Source organism: Ooceraea biroi, chromosome 7, assembly GCF_003672135.1.
Source record: "Ooceraea biroi isolate clonal line C1 chromosome 7, Obir_v5.4, whole genome shotgun sequence".
Classification (NCBI taxonomy): Eukaryota; Metazoa; Arthropoda; class Insecta; order Hymenoptera; family Formicidae; genus Ooceraea; species Ooceraea biroi.
In genome coordinates, this window is record NC_039512.1 from 7,036,272 (window position 1) to 7,057,060 (window position 20,789).

The window sequence follows — 20,789 nt, forward strand, 5'->3', positions numbered from 1 at the left end:
CTGTCATATTTCGCGAGTACATGGAAATAGTTACTGGTCAGTAATTTATGAGATAAATTATATATATGTAGTTGCAAATATGTATTCATACATATTATGTATTATTATATTATATTATATTGCATTATAGAATATAAATTAAAAGATTTATACACAGGTCTCTGTATGTACGTGACGTACCTTGTGTTTGCGCGTATATGTATTTCGATATACCGATATATCGATATGATTAGTGTAGAATAATTGTTCACCTGCGTACTCGCGTAGGTATACTATGCATATGCAGTGCTCACGACTTGTTTCTCTGACTTGATAAAGAGAGCTTCCAATGCGGAAATACGTAACATTGATATCATGCTGTAGAAATCATTTCTCTATTTCATTATAGATTTCATAGTAATTATATTGCTCGCCATCGAGCAGCAATTATCGCAATAAATACCATGAGCGCATTGCGTAAAGCAATATTACAGCCGAATCTCTCGAACGAAGAAACAGAGTGTAACGAAAACTAAAAACGTATGCAGGACACGTGATCGTAAAACGCGAATTATGAAATCAATGCTCATCGGTTATGCAGAGTGCGCGAATTTTGACGGTACAGAAATTTTCCCTACGCTCGGCAATCTGATTTACATTTGCAATGACGTTGCATTCCGCCGTCGTGCGTTTTATGCGATCAAATTAAATTCTTGCACCTTTCAGGTTGCCGTGAACGGCGGAAGTCTTTTGCGTTCCAATAGCGACTACACACTAGTGCACGCGTGTGCACGCATTTCCTGAGCGCGTACAAGCGCATACGCTGGTGTCAACCAACACCAACGTGTCGTGTGTGATGCATACCTTGTATCTTGGTTGCTGCCTTGACAAGAATTTGGCTCGAAACCGGTTCATACTCATGAAACGCGCCCCTCTTCGCGATCTCTTACATGCTTCCGCTCCAGGGTTGACTCCAGATCTTCTAATGCAGAGCTCGGCAAGATTTGCACGCGGCAGCCGATTTTCAGCTAGCGCCGCCTCCCGCTATTCCCCTTACCTCGAGCTCCCGCGCGCAGCCTACAAGCTGCTCGAGGCTCAGGACCGTATGACACGCGTGTATCTACATATATTTACAATAGCTTTCCACATCACCCGTGAGGTACTATTATTGACGCGTTTTTTTTTTAAGTGGTATCCCCAGTAGGCCTAATCCACTGATGACTAAAACAACTCTCTAACTAATAAAATAGAAGAATGAAATAACTGGAAACTAGAAGAATGAATTAAATGGAAACTATTCGGGCAATTCAGATTGTGCAGGCAATTTTCGAGATCTTTTAGAGACGAGAGTAGAAACATCGATTTCCATATTGTATGTAGCAAGTCGTATAAGACGCGGTAAAGAATCATCACTTAAAGACCGTTTTTCGTTTTTTATCAATTTCATTTTCGAAAATGAAGTTTCACATAAATATGTGGAACCAAACATGGAATAAATTCGAAGACCAAAATTTCGCAGTTTGGGATATGATGATTCTGATAAAATTTTATAAAAATCAGCCCCGGTTTCTTTAATCGTTTTCAGGGAAATATCAGTGTGTAAATCACACAATTCATCCTCCAAATCAAAATGTTATTCAGTGCAAGGAGCATTCCTCTCAGTGCAAAAATCAGTTTTTGCACTGAAGGGAATGCTCCTTGCTTCGTCAAGAGTTAAAGAATTATCGAAAGCTTTCACTGTTTCGATGATGCAATTTTTTACAAAAGTACCTTCGGTAAATGGTTTCGAATTTTGTGCTATAAGCAAAGAAATAGCATAAGAAGCTAATAGGGATTTTTCAGAAGAAGAAGAAGATTTAGGAGAAGAAGATATTACACCTTCTTGATATATTAATTTAGTCCTTCGAGGATATTTAATTTCTCTGTGTCCGAATAATTGGAATATTGGACTGAATGATGACATCTGAAATGCCTCTGTATTGAAAACTTTTTTATTACAGCAAATTCAAATCCACAAAGCAAACATATCGTTCGATTAGAAATGCGATCGCTATATCATTGTCTCTCTGCGACAGTCTCTCTCGCCAGCGTAACAGTCGTTGCCGGCAATTGTTTTTAACGTTTTCCAACGGATATCATTTATAAAGCAGTCAGAGCAGCGGATAGCAGCGAATAGCAGCGGATAACAGTGGATAGCATCGAATAGTAGCGAATAACAGCAAGTATTAGCAGTAAATAATTTGTGCATTTTCTGAATTTCATGATGGATCATCAAAAGTATGCTCAAGAATTTGACAAATCTTGGGAAACTAATTATTTCTTTAGCTACATTTCTAATTGAACGATATGTTTGCTTTGTGGATTTAAACCTGCCGTAATAAAAAAGTTTTCAATAGAGAGGCATTTCAGATGTCATCATTCGGTCCAATATTCCAATTATTCGGACACAGAGAAATTAAATATCCTCGAAGGACTAAAATTAGTATATCAAGAAGGTGCAATATCTTCTTCTTCTGAATCTTCTTCTTCTTCTTCTGAAAAATCCCTATTAGCTTCTTATGCTATTTCTTTGCTTATAGCACAAAATTCGAAACCGTTTACCGAAGGTACTTTCGTAAAAAATTGCATCATCGAAGCAGTGAAAGCTTTCGATAATTCTTTAACTCTTGACGAAGCAAGGAGCATTCCCCTCAGTGCAAAAACTGTAACATCCAGAATTACTGATATCAGTAATTCTATAAAAGAAAAATTACAAAATCTTTTGATTTCATGTAGATATTTTTCTTTATGTCTCGATGAAAGCACCGATATTCGGCATAAAAGTCAACTGAGTATTTTTACTCGAATCGTGCAAAACGATTTCTCTTATGTCGAGGAGCTTTTAGATTTCGTTCCTTTACATGGCACAACAACGGGTCTCGATATTTTTTTAGCTGTTGAAGATTCACTTAAAAAATTGGGAATTGATTTTAGGAAATGTTCTTCGATTACGACTGATGGCGCAAAAGCGATGACAGGTTCAAAAATTGGTTTCGCTGGCCAATTAAAGCAGCGTAATATTAATATCCCAATTATACATTGTATAATACATCAGGAAGCATTAAGTGGCAAAGTAGTAAAATTATCAACAGCTATGGAGACCGTAACTAAAATAATTAATTTAATTAAAGGTGGACAGAAATTCCTTAATCATAGAAAATTTCAGTTATTTCTTCATGAACATAATGCTGTTCACACAGACATCCCTCTTCATTGCCCAGTACGTTGGCTTAGTGCTGCAAAATGTTTGGAAATATTTTTTGCGATAAGAAAAGAGATCTTCCTTTTCTTGCAAGAAATGAACAATTCTAAATTTCAGGAATATATATCGCTTTTGGAAGATATCATATTTCTTTCTGAACTTGCCTTCATTACTGATATAACTAATCAACTTAGGCTTCTCAATCTAAAACTTCAAAAACCGAATCAAAATATTTCCCAATTAGTTAGTCACGTTGATTCATTCCGAAGAAAATTACAATTATTTAAATCTCATTTAAATAATGATATCTTTCATTTTTTTCCTTCTTGCCAGATTCTTCTCGAAGAACACGGCAGTAATTGTAATTTTAAGGAACATATTTCTTTCATTGATTGTCTTATAGAAGAATTCGATACACGTTTTACTTGCTTTGAAAAACTTCGAACCGAATTAATTCTTTTTGAGAATCCCCTTACAGCGCCAATCGAAGAACAACACCTTGATTTGCAGGATGAATTATGTGATTTACACACTGATATTTCCCTGAAAACGATTAAAGAAACCGGGGCTGATTTTTATAAAATTTTATCAGAATCATCATATCCCAAACTGCGAAATTTTGGTCTTCGAATTTATTCCATGTTTGGTTCCACATATTTATGTGAAACTTCATTTTCGAAAATGAAATTGATAAAAAACGAAAAACGGTCTTCTTTAAGTGATGATTCTTTACCGCGTCTTATGCGACTTGCTACATACAATATGGAAATCGATGTTTCTACTCTCGTCTCTAAAAGATCTCGAAAATTGCCTGCACAATCTGAATTGCCCGAATAGTTTCCATTTAATTCATTCTTCTAGTTTCCAGTTATTTCATTCTTCTATTTTATTAGTTAGAGAGTTGTTTTAGTCATCAGTGGATTAGGCCTACTGGGGATACCACTTAAAAAAAAAACGCGTCAATAATAGTACCTCACGGGTGATGTGGAAAGCTATTGTAAATATATGTAGATACACGCGTGTCATACGGTCCTGAGCCTCGAGCAGCTTGTAGGCTGCGCGCGGGAGCTCGAGGTAAGGGGAATAGCGGGAGGCGGCGCTAGCTGAAAATCGGCTGCCGCGTGCAAATCTTGCCGAGCTCTGTTCTAATGTAAAAGATATAATTAACTCTAACTTGCCCAGGTGCTTCCGTTACTTCGGCATTTTGATAATTGGGTACCATTGAGGACTTCCTTCGATTAAGAATGACAAAAAATTTATCACGCCTGCGAAGAATGGAAGGAAATGACAAAATTGGATTTACTGATATAATGATATTGACGATATGACAAATTCACATCTCTTTGGGAAAGAAATCTTCGTCTTTCTCATCGTGAAATTTATATAAAAACAAAAATTAAAATACAATGTATTGAAAATGTAGAAATAAAGTATTAAAGGAACATTAGTTTCAATCTATTAAATTTTTAAAACATTCTATCTTAACAATTTAATTAAATGATTTAACGAGTAATTTATACGCGTTATTATAGTTAGAGATTACATAATCTCTTTAACAAGGGATGTATTCTATTCATTAAAAACATTGTTAATTAAAACGGATTTATGCGAAATAATATGCTTCCGAATAATGCGCGAAATTAGCTTCTGACGTTAATGAAAATAGATATTGTAACAATGTAAAGGATCGAGTTTATGCATTCCAACTGTGTATGTACATCTTTATTGATAAACCTTCACTGCAAGTGTCCGAAGAAATAATCCTGAGACACATCCAGTATCCACGTCCGCTGTTCCCATCCATTTCTGGGAGGACAATAGGCTCTTCTGACAAAGAAGAGACCGCTTTCCTTTCTCAGAGCTCTGCACGAGCTAGAGCCACAACCGGCTGGCTTTTGATCGCTGCGGTCTTAAAACCAAGAGCAAATTGCTAATGAAATAAGCGACTAATGAGAAAAATAAAGACTACAGAAATTTATTAATATATAATAAATATCACATTTTTTAATAATATTGAACACTAAACCGCGTTACAATTAACGCTTGATATAAATTGTAATTTTTATAAGCTGATATTTTAATGGAAATTTATTGCTTTATGAAGTTAATCAAATATCATTTAAAACCAGCTTGAATGACATAAAAGATCACAAAATTGGGGATTACCTGAGAATGCGGAAAATAAGAAGGGTACATCTTCGCGCTTCTAGAAAGGTGATGCATATATGTTATGAAGACTTAATTTGGCTCTCTCACGCGACTCAGGAAGGCCGTTATACGAAGGACGCTTCCCACGTTATTATATTGTGGCAGATGTGCGGTACCTTCTGTTTATTTCGTTCGGACGTGTACATCGTAATACGGTCAAAACGGCGTTGTACATATGCAGATGGGTGAGATGGGTCACGATTTTATCAGTCAGTGCGGATTATTGTGTTAAATTCATGGAGATGTTCCACGAGGTCGTCAACATTCGGCAAATTAGCTACGTTTTAGAGTTTACGGTTTCTTTGAATGCGGTAACTGTTAAAGTTCCACTTGCGATATGAGATAACCGTGAATTGTCAATTTTCATCTTACTTTTTTGATTATAATGTTGTTGAAGTTATTAAGAGTTGGAATATGTCAATCAGATTGATACGTCTTTCGTACAGTTGTCATCAATGAAGATATAGCAGAAGAATGTTGAAAATGAGATAATGTAGCTTGTATATGTGTAAGATCGGAAGAATGTGATGATTGAGAATCGATGAGAGGAGTCTCGGTTCGTCGAGATCATACGAGACGGTCACGCACTACCAATTCTATGGTATGAGTGTCGAAACACTCTGGAAAGTCTAGAATCTGTCGTCAACAGATTTTGGCTTCTAGATACAGAAGATTTATGATAAAACATAGAAAACAAATAAGATCATTTAATTAAATTGTAATTTAATTTTTGTACTTAATCAAAAAATTAAAAATCTTTTTGAATAAGTTGCTTACAGAAATTTTGCGTGATATATGTAGGTTAAAAGCTAGTCGTAAATATCTTAATAATGCATATTGTTTATTTAAATGTAAAGACAATCAAGTGCCTATCGTGTATACTCCTAGAATGTTCTGCTTTCTCTTATTTTTTATTTATCATTACTAGTTAAATCAAAGAAGATTATAATTTTTCTTATTCGTTTTGCTGGAACATAAATCATAGATTACGAAAGAAAACGCGCGGAAAAACCTATGCCTTGTCCACCGGAAATATTACATTTACACGAAATGCAGGTGCAATATTCTCAGAGAGTCGAGCGAATGCTTTGCCGGAACTGCGTAACCACGCCACGGTGAAAACTCGATCGTAACTTCATATCCTGAAATTAAGCAGCGGCAATTAACGTGTTCTCGCAAAATATGCGGGGAACGTGTTCTAGAGTTGCTCGAACGCGATAGGAGATTACCAATGCTTCGTATATGCTCGATATCTATATCTTATTATATTTATCAGTTATGTTGTAATTACATCTTCCGTTATTATTCCTCGTGTGAAATAGAAATCGGCGTCATTGTATCGCTTCCAAATATGGTAAGAGTAAGAAATGTACAGCATATAACTTTTTTAACCGAAAATATGTTTTTGACATTTTCAAATATTGACACATTAATAAAAGTACACAATATAAAAGTACGATCAGAGATTTCCAGGAATTTGCAAAATACATGTCTGAATATTGAGAAAGTGTTGAATTAGAAAGTATTACTCAGAAAATATAGTTCTGCAAGAGATTGGGAAATAACAAGATTGAGACGGTAATGTGTCCCCAGAATCTGATTTCGATGAATGTTGCAAAGATCCTTGGATAATGTAGCTAAAACGATAAAATATACGAACTAAAATATATAAGATTATGACTCAAAAGTTTTTTTAGTTGAAAATATAATAAAAGAAAATGTGTGTGTGTGTGTGTGTGTGTGTGTGTGTGTGTGTGTGTGTGTGTGTGTTACATACAATTTAGATGTTTGATAAAGAACTTTATTAAAGTAAAAAATGTAATTGTCCATAATACATATGTATACAATTTGAATTGTTGAATAATTTTTTCTTTTTCTTTTCGAAAGAATCGAAAATTTATTCATTTGGTGATATCGAACGAATTATCTCAAAGATCTTACGCGCAATCGATTTGATTCAGGCCAACTTGAGAAATGTTCGACTCATCTCGAGAGAACAAGACTTTCTTGTAGTTGCAACTCGCTGCGCGGAAGAACCCAGTTTTAAACGTAAGATTGTCGATGTTGATTAAACCTTTCCGGGAAGTCTCTCTGATAATACCTTTAACTGATCATTATTATATTAAGAGAATTATTAAATCGGACGTCGGAATTTTGATATCTTGAATGGATTCATAAATTAACTAAATATACTGTTATTAATCATACATGTAATACTAATCTAGATATAATTATATTACATTTATGTATATATAATTTGCATGCACAGTTTGCAAAGTTCATTGCAAAATAAGAGAGAAACACAAGTATAAAATTTTATCATCTATATACATACATTAGTACATCAGAGATAAAATAAATAATTATAGAAAAGAAACGTGTGTTAACAGTTATGCAACTTGATTCTGCACAGATGCAAAATTCTTTTGTAAATGTTGGGAAATTTTATACACTTCCGCTAGCGTATCTAATCTATCGCGTATTGCATGAGTTGCGCGAGTACATCTTGAGCTGCATTTCTAATGATTTAATTATATTTTTTAACTACAAACAACAGCAGGAAAATCAGTTGAAAGTATGATAAATGCGTTTGTATATTATACTGTAATAAGCGCGTACTTTCTTATTTCCTCTGTTTTTAACTTGCAGCTCAACCTGCAACTTTATATTGCAATCAAAAATTAGCCTTTAATTAGCCTTGAAATTATTGTATTTTACAATTGACATCTGTAATGACGTATTCTCCTTTATTACTATTTACACATACACGTAAGAAGAAAAATGTTGAAGAAAATTTACATAATACTGTGAGAAAAAGAAGTTTCAATATATTCTGAATTTCTAGAAATCGTAAAGTGGAGTATACATTATTCAAGGTAAAAACAACACATTCTCGTAAGTTACGAATCGATTACATCAATATGTTAACGAAATGAATCGATGACGCATGTGTAAATCCCAGAACTTACAGCAATTGAGCTTGTTCCGTGAACAGTAAAGCTTTTACCTATTATCACAATTTTTATATTACTCCAAATATTTCTTTAACTTATTTTAAATGCTTATGAACTTTGTTTAACAATTAGTTAAAAGCAGTTACCGAGCATTCAAGTATATTATTTCATGGTTTTGTATGTCATTGAACTAACGTACGAACATACTTTATCCCTGTTTATTGATAAAATTTACCTATTTTCTAAAAATAAAATAGATTTTATAATGACAATTTATTATATACAGGGTGAGGCACCTAAAACAGGCCACCTGAATATCTCGGCTGTTATTGATGATAGAAAAAAATGTGTCAGACCAAACTTGCATGGTTTCGAGGGACATATAATTTGTTCTAAATAGTTTTTTATTAGGTGAACGCATAGAGGTCGTATGAAGGTCAACTTCGTTTTTTTTAAATGGTATAATATTTTTTTACGCACCATCTAGTAGAGCGTTTGAAGATGCGCACATTGATTTACGGGTTAAAATCATTCAAGGTCACTGAAGGCTAAAATTTCTAAGTGCTAGAACTTTTTCATTTCTGAATTTACGGTATTTTCAATAGCAAAGAACTCTAGGCAATATAAAAAATAATGATATCATCAACTCAGAACTTCTCGGAAAAGAAAAAATTTCTAACAGCTAGAACTTTTTCATTTCTGAATTTACGGTATTTTCAATAGCAGAGAACTCTAGGCAATATAAAAAAGAATGATAACAACTCAGAACTTCTCGGAAAAGAAAAAATTTCTAACGGCTAGAACTTTTTCATTTCTGAATTTACGGTATTTTCAATAGCAGAGAACTCTAGGCAATATAAAAAAGAATGATAACAACCCAGAACTTCGCGGAAAAAGAAAAAATTTCTAAGGGCTAGAACTTTTTCATTTCTGAGTTTACAGTATTCTTAATAGCAGAGAACTCTAGGCAATACGAAGTAAATTATTTTCCCTTGCAGTTGGCCTTCAGTGACCTTGAATGATTTTGATCCGTAGATTAATGTGCGCATCTTTAAACGCTCTACTAGATGGTACGTAAAAAAACATATCATACCATTTAAAAAAACGAAGTTGACCTTTATATGTCCTCTACGCGTCCACCTAATAAAAAACTATTTAGAACAAATTATGTGTCCCTCGAAACTATGCAAGTTTGGTCTGACACATTTTTTTTATCACCAATAACAGCCGAGATATTCAGGTGGCCTGTTTTAGGTGCCTCACCCTGTATAGTTCAGATATAAATAACGTAAGATTATCCAGTGATTTATTATTGTTTATCGATGTGTCCATCGATATCCATTGTTCACAGAACACAATTAGAACGTTGAGCAGTGAATTGTCCCTGAACGTGACAAAATGCATGGCTGCACAGCTTGACACGCGACCGTCGTCATATAAATTTTGTTTACAATAGATTATAAATACTTATTTCACTTTGTATAAATCATGTGACTATCCGGCGATAAATCGCAACTGAGATATTATCATTAATTCTTATATAACATTCTTTGCGATCAAGATAAAAAAAACTTAATGTTTAAGAGAAAAAGAGCTGGATAATTTTAATTAACATACCAGTCTCTCAATCTCGCGACTTTCTCTTTGCAATTATCACGACAAAGATTTTCTCACCGTTAATATTAAATTGAATTCGGTTGAAATCATGAATTCCCGGTCGCATTGTTCTTAACGCGGTTCTTCACTTCGTTAATGTGTCTTCTATTAAGAGAGGTTCAACAATGAACGATACATTATAGCAACTATCTTAGCTATCTGGTTTCTACATTACCAGTACTACAGTATCTACATTACTACAATTTTAATTGCAGTTCGGTATCATGTAACGAGTTGTTTCGACAATTACAATTATTCTTTATAATATGGATTTCAAACCAATATTATTTTATTTTCTTTGAAAACTAACAGAACGTTTTATTATAACAACAGATATCATCGATTTTTTTATTTAAAATAATAGAAATGATTACATCAGATTAAGGAGAAAGTTTAAAAGGATGGAAAATGAGAAAAGCGAAAAAGTTTATTGAAGATTACGCCAACGATCTGGAGGACTAATTGGTCTTACTGTAATTAACACTCTTCTTAATTATTCAAGCTGTTTGTGCAGACGCAAATTTCTAAGATTCGTTTGCATAAGCCCATTGCGATAGTACGTGTTAATTTATTCGTTTGTATCGCTTCATGTAATTCCTTCTATCACACCGTACCGTTAACTCCCAGAGCGATGTAGCGTATCGTACGTTTTTTGGCTGTCGCTACGAGCATTGCTACCAATTGCTAAAATCGTTCTTCTCTCCGTTCGGCGGAAGTTCTGTTCCCGTTCCTCGGTTTACACGCGAGCCTCGCCTCGCTCATTGCACAATATTTCGTATCTATCCCACCGCAACCGTGTCCTTTGTCGTAGACGTCTATCCTGCGTGGGTACATGAGTACAATCCAATAACGCAAGTGCGTAAACGCAACTTAGGCTGACGATCGCTAGCGCAATCCTTGGCGAGGCACGAAATGATAGTAGGAAGTTGCGACAACTTTGATTCCGAGATTCCGAGATTTGTGCATTAATTAAAGATAATAACCATTTATAGTGAATATACATGTACTAAACCTGTGTTAAGGGATTTCTACTATATCAATTGTTTCATTTCAATAAAGAAAAATTGCAAAATCGACCTAATATATTGGTGTAATTAGTGAGAAATTATAATGTATGCGAATTAGAAAGGCGTAAGAATGCAATGTAGGATACATAATTGCATGTCACGAAACGAGATTAAAGTTGTCTAAGAAAATGGCAAATTTTCATTTGTTTCGTTACGGTTTGATAGGTGTGGTTCCGCCGGAAGTGGAAGCGAATTAAGTGCCGTCGTGCCGGAAATGCATGGTAAGATCACGTGAAACAGATCAGGCAGTCATTGTTCATCACGAAATCGCGGCCGTGTTGTTCCGGAAGTACCGAAACGTTTCCGCAAACGAGTAAAAATCTTTGACAAGGATGATCCAGTCTTAATGAGTTAGAAAGCAACATTGCGAAAGAAGATTCATTAAAATTACAGCATGCATTCACTAATTAAATTTCTAATCTAGATTGATTGTTTCTCCTATATCTGATATTACATTTTTTAACTCTCGTAGCTAAAGATTAGAAATTACGTATCTATGATAAATAACAGCGATTTTAATAGAGTATAATTATACACATATTAATTATATAAAATAAAAGATAAGATTAGTAAATTGATAATAACAGCCGGTGGAACAACAAAATTGAGCTAAAAACTAAGAGTTAAATAATAAAATGGACAAAAACTCTAATGATTATGAATTTAAAAGATTTTTCCAGTAAAAATACAGCTATTGAACAGAAACATAATTGCATCCTGGCAGTCAAGACATTTCATGGCATAACAAGTAAATGGGAGTATGTCAGTGAACGAGTTTATGTTAAAATCCAGTTGTGTGTGTGGATTCCTATCCCATTCACTGTTTTTACCATATCAGACGTAAGAATGTAATATGAGCAGAAATATAGGATATATGTAATTAACTTTATGCTCGATTATGCCACAGAAATACGATACGATATAACACTTGTATGACTTCGCATGTATTCCAGGATACCGTAACGCGATTCCGCTATTATTTCTTATATCTCACGAAGCTTCGACTTTTTCCGCGAACGTGACTATCAATCCGTCGCTTCATCTTTCATCACGGCACGTTCTGTATAATCATATCGAAGTACTTTATCACGTGAAAACACGGGACTAATGGTCCGTGTTTGCACGCGTCGCTCGTAAGGGTAGAAAGTGCAATGTTCGGCCGCGCCTGGATAAGGGCGCGGCTTTTGAGGGTGCGGTGTTTGCTGCACGGCATGTGCACGTGTAAGCACCCTTATTTTTCATCCTCGTGACAGCACGGTGGGGCCAATTTAATTTAATGTCATTTTCTTAATAACTACTAATCAAAAATGTTCCAACAATAGAGTCTCTATAATTACAAGAAACTTATCCTATTAGTTTTTATACATATGTTTTGAGACAGCTATTTTCAAAAGTAAAATTTTTAATTTTACTAATATGGTAATATAGGTAACGTCTGTATTTTTTAATTAATATCTTAATAAGAAAGTAATAGCTAATATTTTAATTAATTAATCTTGAGAAATAAATGGACTCTTGGAAGATATAACTCAGATTAAAAAATGACAAGCACATAGTTAATATTCGCATAATATCTCGTTAAATCGATTAGTTATCGAGTTTTAGAGACTGCTTAAGTTATCTACAGATAATTACGACCTGACACAAATTATTTCTGAAGAAAATAATATAAGATGATCATCACCATTTTACCACGAGACCAATCTTTACATTCTTCATATTTTTTTCAAGTAAAGGGTGCAATTTTGAGCTGTCAGAAGTGGAGGATTAATGGAGGGCATCGTGATTTGAGGGATGACTGGGCTATTTGTACCAAATGTGGCAATTTCGTACCCTAGGATGTATAGGATATAACACGAAAATGACGATTAACTAATAAGTCACACCTAGCTCATGATTTGCGTTTTTGAGTTTCATCCTTTCTTTGTCTATAAAAACTTAATGAACAGAAAAGTAGATCCTTATACTTTATTAAGTTGATATTACATTATATTATATTATTGCACTTGTTTAAAGAAACATTTTTAATTTCAATATAAATATACATATATATACAATACATATTGTTTATAATGACACCATCTCAAAAGCGCAATAGTGTGTTGAATATACTAATTTTTATTAAGGAAAGAAGTGGTAAGTAAGCTTTTCGTACAAAAAAGACTTTGTGTTCTACTGGAGGCAAGATAAATACATATATGTGTGAACGTGAAGTTTCATATACGCGACTGTTGGACAGATTTGATTCTCGGGTGCCATATAACACTTTTAATGTTTGCTAACTCTCGTGTTATCGCGCACGTAACGTGAGATCATAAAGTTAGCTTTTATATTTATTTTTCTTCTCACCCTCTCTCTTATCAATGAAAAAACCACTTTTAAATCCTTTAAATATGATACCAAAACAAGCCAACATAAAAGAATATAAAATAAAGAATAAAACATTTCATAAAATAAAAATTACTTAAGTTTATAATAGATAACTATTGTTTATTTTAGGAGTCACGAATATACTGACATATATACTGACCGCGATTGATGTATTTTAATAGCAGTTCCATGATGCAGCAAGGTCCAGCTTCCGTTCTGTGTGACGGAGCTCATTTCCGGAACTGTTCCATGCTCTACGTATTCAAAGGGGAACTCCACGAGTATTGTCTTTCCCTCTTTGTTCAATCGACCACTTTAACCACTATTTCCTATAGATGTTATTTACATCATCCAACTACTTTTAGTAGCATATACCTTGAATTAAAATTTTTCCGAAACAAAGAAAATAATTATGTTATTCAAAATTTTAATAGTATTAATAGTATTAACAGTAATTATTCGGGCGAATTAATAGTAAAACTTTAAAAACTAATATTAATCAATTTAAAAAAGAATTATTACAAATCACAATCTTCTGAATATGTGTGCCATTCGAACTTGCATTTATCATTAAATATTTTATTCTTTATGTGAAAGAGACTTTCTTTTCCCTAAATTTAAAGCATAAAGTTTGTTACTGTAGCAATATTCCATTGTTCCTATATCCATTGAAATTTGAAGTTACAGTAATTTAGCCCTTTTCTCTTCCGGGATGTGCATTTCTCTCCGTGAGACATCGTTCCATTCGCAGTTTAACTACGTAGGTCACTGAAATTGTTGGCTCCCAAGGTAAAAATTATTTTTCAAGCGATAACATTCGGTTACGTCGATCTTCGGTTTCGGCGGACTGACGGCCAACAGGTTCGCCTTCCTGACAAGGTGAGATACATGCCTCTTCTCGTTGTATCCCTTTACCTCGTGCACGCATACACGCAGATCAGCACTGTACAGGTGCAGGATGGATGCACGTCTGGAAAGAATCGCACACACATGGAGGAAGAGAGGGCCTCGCCTGTGGGAAAGTAACACCATGGGATCCACCCGGCTGGACCACTATACTACCAAAGTCCCATAGTATATAGTAATCGTGTGTATACGACATTCCGTCATGCTCGTCGTGCTTGCTGTTCGTGTATGTACATCGGCTAAAGTGACATGGTTCTGATGTAGTTTTGATCGTTTTTATTTTAAGTAACTTAGTTAAATTGTATGGCATTATAGGCAAGAGTATGATAGACCTGAATAGGTCTCATAAGTAAACTATGGTAAACTAGGTACTTAACGATAATGCTATGCAATCTGTTCGACATTGTTACGTCACTTAAGTTAAAAAATGTGATTACAACGTTTCATTGAAACGTCGCAGTGATTAGATTTTTAGATCTTCAATCATTCTGCCTCAACATTAGATATATAATAACTGTTTACCTTTTATAAGAATATTTTTATAGGAGAGTTAAATAAATGTTGAATTAAATCCCGATAATTGAATACTAAAGTACGTATAATTGATCATAGTAAATTAATTAAATTTAATTAAATATTTAAGTACTTTTCCAAAATACTTAAATATAATATTTAAATCTCCTGCCTCAGGATATTCCATTATCTCAAAGATTCTATCTATCCTTTCAAATTATTCTATCGCCATCGATAGAATAATTTGAATTTCCTGAATTATACCACACACGCGTGTAATATAAATCTTTTATATCTTCCATGGTAACAGACGACAGCGTGGCGCCCGTGAGCACGAAAATATTCGTCACGAAAGCAACTTGGCTCGACAGGTCGACGCTCGTAAAGTCGTGCCTCCATGATGAATTGCCATTCGGCAAATTGTGTATGTAAATGTGTATCAGGTAGCCTTTACTGATTACCGTGTCTCCTCTCTAATCGACCCCATAATCGATGGACAAAAAGTCAATAAAAATGCACGTAATGTAGACACATTACGTAGCCTCTGCTGATTGACAAAAAGTGCGAACGACGTGTCGAATTGATTAGAGACTGTAACTGATTGTTTTGTCAATCAAGACGTCAAATCATTTTAGCGCAATTCCATAAGACAAGCAATAGAATTTTTTGTATTTAGTGTTTAACGATCAGTTTCACGGATAGAAACACGGCTTAAAGTACATTTCGCGTGTCGGCGATAAGCCTGCAGTGCTTTGCAACACCCTACGCAAGTACATACCTACATACATTTCGCATTGCCGGTCGCCGCCGCGTGCACTCGCGAAGCTTATCTGCCGATTGCAGCTGCAATGCCGGCACGGACGGTGATCTAGCTTGGCGGAGCTAATTGAATTTTCTCCCTGAGATTGTCGTGAGCGAAGCCAGAGCTGTTGGTAGAAGAGCCTTTCACAGTGGGGCCCCTTGTGTCCGCGACAAAAGGCACGCGTGTTGCACGACCGAATCGCGATAGTACGCGCGGCTGCAGCCGTGAAACTCTCCCGCGTTGCAGCATGCCGCAATCTTGCGCCGCGCCGGCTTGAGACCAAAGTTGCCAGTGCATTTCTTACGGACGTGCCGCTGTTAGACAAGCGACGTTTTTCCAGTGACCGCCGGCTCTCGACCTCGGCGGAGTCGATGAAAAAAATTGAAGAAACCGAATGCCGCGTGTACGATATGCGTTTGTTGGCAAAATCGCGATTACTGCGAACAGATTCTGCAAAATGTCCAACAGTTAAATCGCATCGATGAACTTTAATCGCACTTCGATCGCGCTTCTTTTTATTTCGATACTCTCTAGGGTTTATGTTGTCAAGTGTTATATCATAATTGAAGCACAATTAAAGAAAGCTCGATTCATCGTGATAGACGTAACATTATAGGTAATTTGCTAAATTTCCACTCAGATTGCGATGTATTATTTTCAAAGACACCCTCTATTTTGTTGACACGCCTTCGCGTCTGAGATTGGCCTCGAATTACATATGTCGACCACCCCACGTTGCACTCGGCTGCACCGTGAATGCCACCCAAGTGCCTAATCACGTGTTCTTTTTTTTTCTGTGCCTACACCTTCCGAATACCTGCGGACCGATCAGTAAAGATGCTTTCTTCCAAGCGGAAAATCCATCATCATAAGAGCTTTCATAGAGAAATGCAGCACAGTTGCGATGTCGGAAAAGTCGATTATGACACGTAATATACCGGAAGATGAAGATTTATTCATGCATTGTGTACAAGAATAAGCATAATTGCGTACGTGCTGATGTAAATGCAGATATAACGCTCTGATTTTGATCGTGGAATATAATAGCGGCTAGGTCGCTGTAACCCGTTTTCCTCGAATCTACGAATTTCTCAGTCGCCAGCCTCATTGTTTTAGGTGCGCTAGGTGTGCATATCGTGCGATATAACGAGTTTATTAAAGGAATCGGAAGGAGAAGCGTACACACAGCACCATTGAGTTGCTCGAGCCGACTCCCACGTACATCGCTCACTTTTCCCTCGCAAAGACGTAAGCCCTTCTTTCGCTGATGTGAGTTCGACGCCCATGCAGTCGCTCGTCGGGTGATCACGTAGGACGCACCTTTCTCGCGTTTTATTTTTTCTTTCTCTTCTTTTCGAATGTGGCAGGTACAGGCGCGTACGTAAAATATCGCCGCGAGGTGGAAGGAATGAAGATTTGTTGGTTGAGTTGCGAGTCAGATAAGCGGTCCACGGCTTCATGAATGGATCGCTTGTATATCAACTAATCTTCCTTGTTGTTATCTGAGATACGCTCATCAGTTTCAATATTATTGGTATAATAAGGCTATTTAATTTTTACGATAAATGGAAAAACAAAAATATTTTCTTTGCAAGGTTGAATGCATTATAACTATTCAAGTAGCCGAGGTACGCTAAGTCTCATATTAGATTTCATTATTGTTCGTTTTCGCGGAATTTCTTGTCTCGCAAGTGCAAATAAAGAAATCGCGAAAGAGATCACGAAAGTACATAAGATGGAAGTTACATGAAAGAAGTGTGGAGGGGGATTCATGTTAAGGAATTATATGACGTGTATGTTATTATAAATTGCTGTCGCAACACTCTGGTGATTCTGTGTTGATCGCCTTAACGATCACCTAAATGAGCACGCGTTACCACCTTCACGTGATGGCTTCTTACCGCAGTCTCCACATCATGGAGAATCTTGTGCGCGAAATAACTAATAGAAAATAAAATTGCCGGACGTGCTTATCCGTAACGACCTAGCGAGGGACCTATCGGACTCTTTCCCCACGGTATACGACTCGTCAGTTGCGATATATGCGCGCGTATATAGCTCGCTTTCAACAATGCAACCCGGAACTTGTTGTGCGTCACGTAACAGTTGGATCTTAATTTATTTTTCTAGTAAAGCAATTGCAGATCGCCATACGGACTTAAAAAAGAGAGTGCTTTCTTGAATTCTCCAACTTGAATAGTCACCTCCATAAATCATTTCGCGTGATAGCACATATGCCACAACTTTCGTAATTATCTTCGTAATTATAGTAATCTCACGATCAATGCAATAGATGGGACTACAAAAGATCTCAAAATATAATATGAAAAAATATTTATCCGTTGCAGGAAAGTGGTGATTCTAAGTTACATTATTTGAAATCCTGAAGAAAAAAGATGTTAAGCACGTCAATATTCATCAATATCATACTCTTCATTACTCCAAAAAGGATACACATCCGCAATAACTGATATATTCAAAAATCGCAAGATGTCCATCTTGTACGCGCGAATTCAATTTACGATAGTCATCGGTCATCTCTCATATCGTAAAGCGGACTTCGCGTTTCACGAGTTTCACGTTTTCCTGGCCGCGACGTAAGGAAGAGTCCTGGAGCGAGGGAATAGAGCCTGTCTCCTTACGAACGGCTGATTCCGTGGACATATGCCTTTCGTACCCTGAGCGACCCGGGCACCGTCGTCGCCCCCGCATCTACTCTGCACGCGCACACGCACGCATATTAATACAGACTCAGCCACACACAGCGTACACACACGTTCACAGTGGTGTCTACCATGCAAGAAGGTCGTTCTCTTTCCTCTACCTCGTTCGACCCGCTGGCGCGCCGTTTACTACGTTGGCTTACTCGAGCGTTCTCACCAGTCGCGACAGAACGCTTGCCGAGCGCACATCGTGGTGTGCTCATCGGCACGCGTTTCCTGCTGAGCTCTCAAGACAGGACTTCGGACTTTGCCGCATTCTTCTCTTCGAAGAATCGAGCTTATTACGTTCGAATGTTCGTCGTACCTTCATCTTCGTGGGCATAAGAGTCCGGAAACGTAACGTGCGAGATGATTGCAGCGATTTCTGCACGCGGAACCGTACGCCGGATGTCATCGCGCAAAATGCGCGCCGGAAGTCCCTGCTTGTGCACTCTCCGAGCGCAGTGAGATTGTGACCGATGGTGAACTGTGTGTTGTGATCGTCGCGTGAATTCCTCTCTGATTCAAGAGGGTGGACTTGGATGGTCTTGATGCCGCTTGTTCGTTAATTCTGAATATTCACCGCGTGTCATCGCGAGTGCACAAACCGCCTACTTGCAAATTCGGTGAAGGTGAGTATATGCAACACGTAGAATAAATGACATTTGTTTATAAAGCAACGTTGATAGCGAATTATTTCGCTCTTCCTTTTGTGATAAATCAGGAATGTGCGTTTCCTGCTGTTTCTCTCACACCGTCCGTCGTGATATCATATCAATGCATCCTTCGGATGCACGTGACTCGGTTTGCTGATGATGCGTTGTGGCAAGTAGCTTCCTATTACAATTCTGTATCTACGCAATCGCAGAAATATGCGCAGCACATAATTAAAATTTCATGAGTATCCTAAATTAAGTAAACAATTTTAATTTCTAGTTCAATAATTTCTTTAATTCGCCATTATTATTTTAATTTCTGGATTTTGGTATCTATAATATAGGTACTCAAATCCAGACTAATAATTAAAATAAATACTAGATTCTTACTATTTTTTACATCTAGATAAGAAATACAGATTATTTGTTATTATTATAATTAAAATTAATTATTATTTAAATACAACACGTTTAGGTTTTTTGAAGTAAAAATATGCGAAATATATAATAATGTAGCTTAAGACAAAGGCAGAGAGGGAAACTGCTTCAAATTCTTTCATGCTATCTCTTCGAAATCGTTCGCGGAAACGCATGCATATGCATTTTGCATATGCGATATGTGAGTTTCTGGTGCGCATCTGCGCTTTGGTGTTTACCCGAGTGCGGAGGGCTTTCCTCGCTTTCCATAAGATGGGCGTGCGTGGACGTCGGTTTCGGACGTTGCAATCGTCTGGTTTCACTCCGACATCAAATTACACAGACGCGCTTAAAGTGTACCGTTGCGGGTGTCCGGTTTTTCTACGAGCAAGACCTTCCCGCCACTTTCCACGTTTGCTCAGCCCAGCAATTCACTGTCGCTGGACTCTACTTATCAAAAGACCTCCGGTTTTCCTACGACCTTGCGAGAGGAAAAGAAATTAATTGAAACTTATGTCGCTACGCGACTTTCAGTAAAGTTACGGGTAAACATCGCCGGAAACCCACGAGTGAAACTCGTACTGACAATTTCACTCTGCGCGCCTTTCGACGTTGTTCCGCCAGAAGCGCTTTTGAATTTAAACGGAATTGGATGGAATTACTCTCCTTGTTGCAACTTTGTTGAATCATGAATTTTTTACAGATTACTAAGTGATCCTAAGTGGCCATTATATGTATATTTTGCATCTATTTTTCAACATAAATTAAACATAAATTAAACGCTTGATCACGGATAAAACATGAGAAGTTGATTTGCGGAGAATTATCGCTATTGCGCTGGTACATTCGTGCGTGATGGATTGTTCGAGTTTACAGCCGGTTACGTGCACTCCAGTTCAATGCTCGCGATTTAATGCTAAACGACCCATGAATCCTGATTCCAGGTAAAAATAAAGAGAAATGTTGAAGCACGTGTCGATCTCGCCGTGGAGAGGGCGAGCGGATAGCTTAAGCCTCTCTTCTAGCGGCGGTGCAAGTAGCTGTGGAAGCGGAAGTCCTACCCCGGTTCACACACCACCACCCTCGAGAGCGTCCTCATGCGCATCCCTAGCACCCCTAACTGCCCTATCGAGCTTCTCGCCGGCCGATACCGCGCCCCAACAGGTGAGTACCTTTTTATTTTTTCTCATACTTCCGCAAAATCCTGAATCCGGAAATGAAATGTGGGATTTCATTAGACCAACATACTCTACGCCGTTTTATTATGAAGAAAAATAATTTTTCAAGTTGATGTTTACGAGATTTTTAATTATTGATA

General features: G+C 36.7%; 1 protein-coding gene across 1 annotated transcript in view; it reads left to right on the top strand.

Annotated features, from left to right (window-relative positions):
- Positions 1 to 18,548: 18,548 nt before the first annotated feature.
- LOC105282113 overlaps positions 18,549 to 20,789 on the top strand; it is a 28,788-nt gene continuing 26,547 nt past the window's right edge. Inside the window, exons 1-2 of the mRNA XM_011343845.3 lie at positions 18,549 to 19,030; positions 20,416 to 20,635. Coding sequence (XP_011342147.1) covers positions 20,432 to 20,635 — 204 coding nt within the window. The 5' untranslated portion in view covers positions 18,549 to 19,030; positions 20,416 to 20,431. The remainder of the gene's footprint in view (positions 19,031 to 20,415; positions 20,636 to 20,789) is intronic.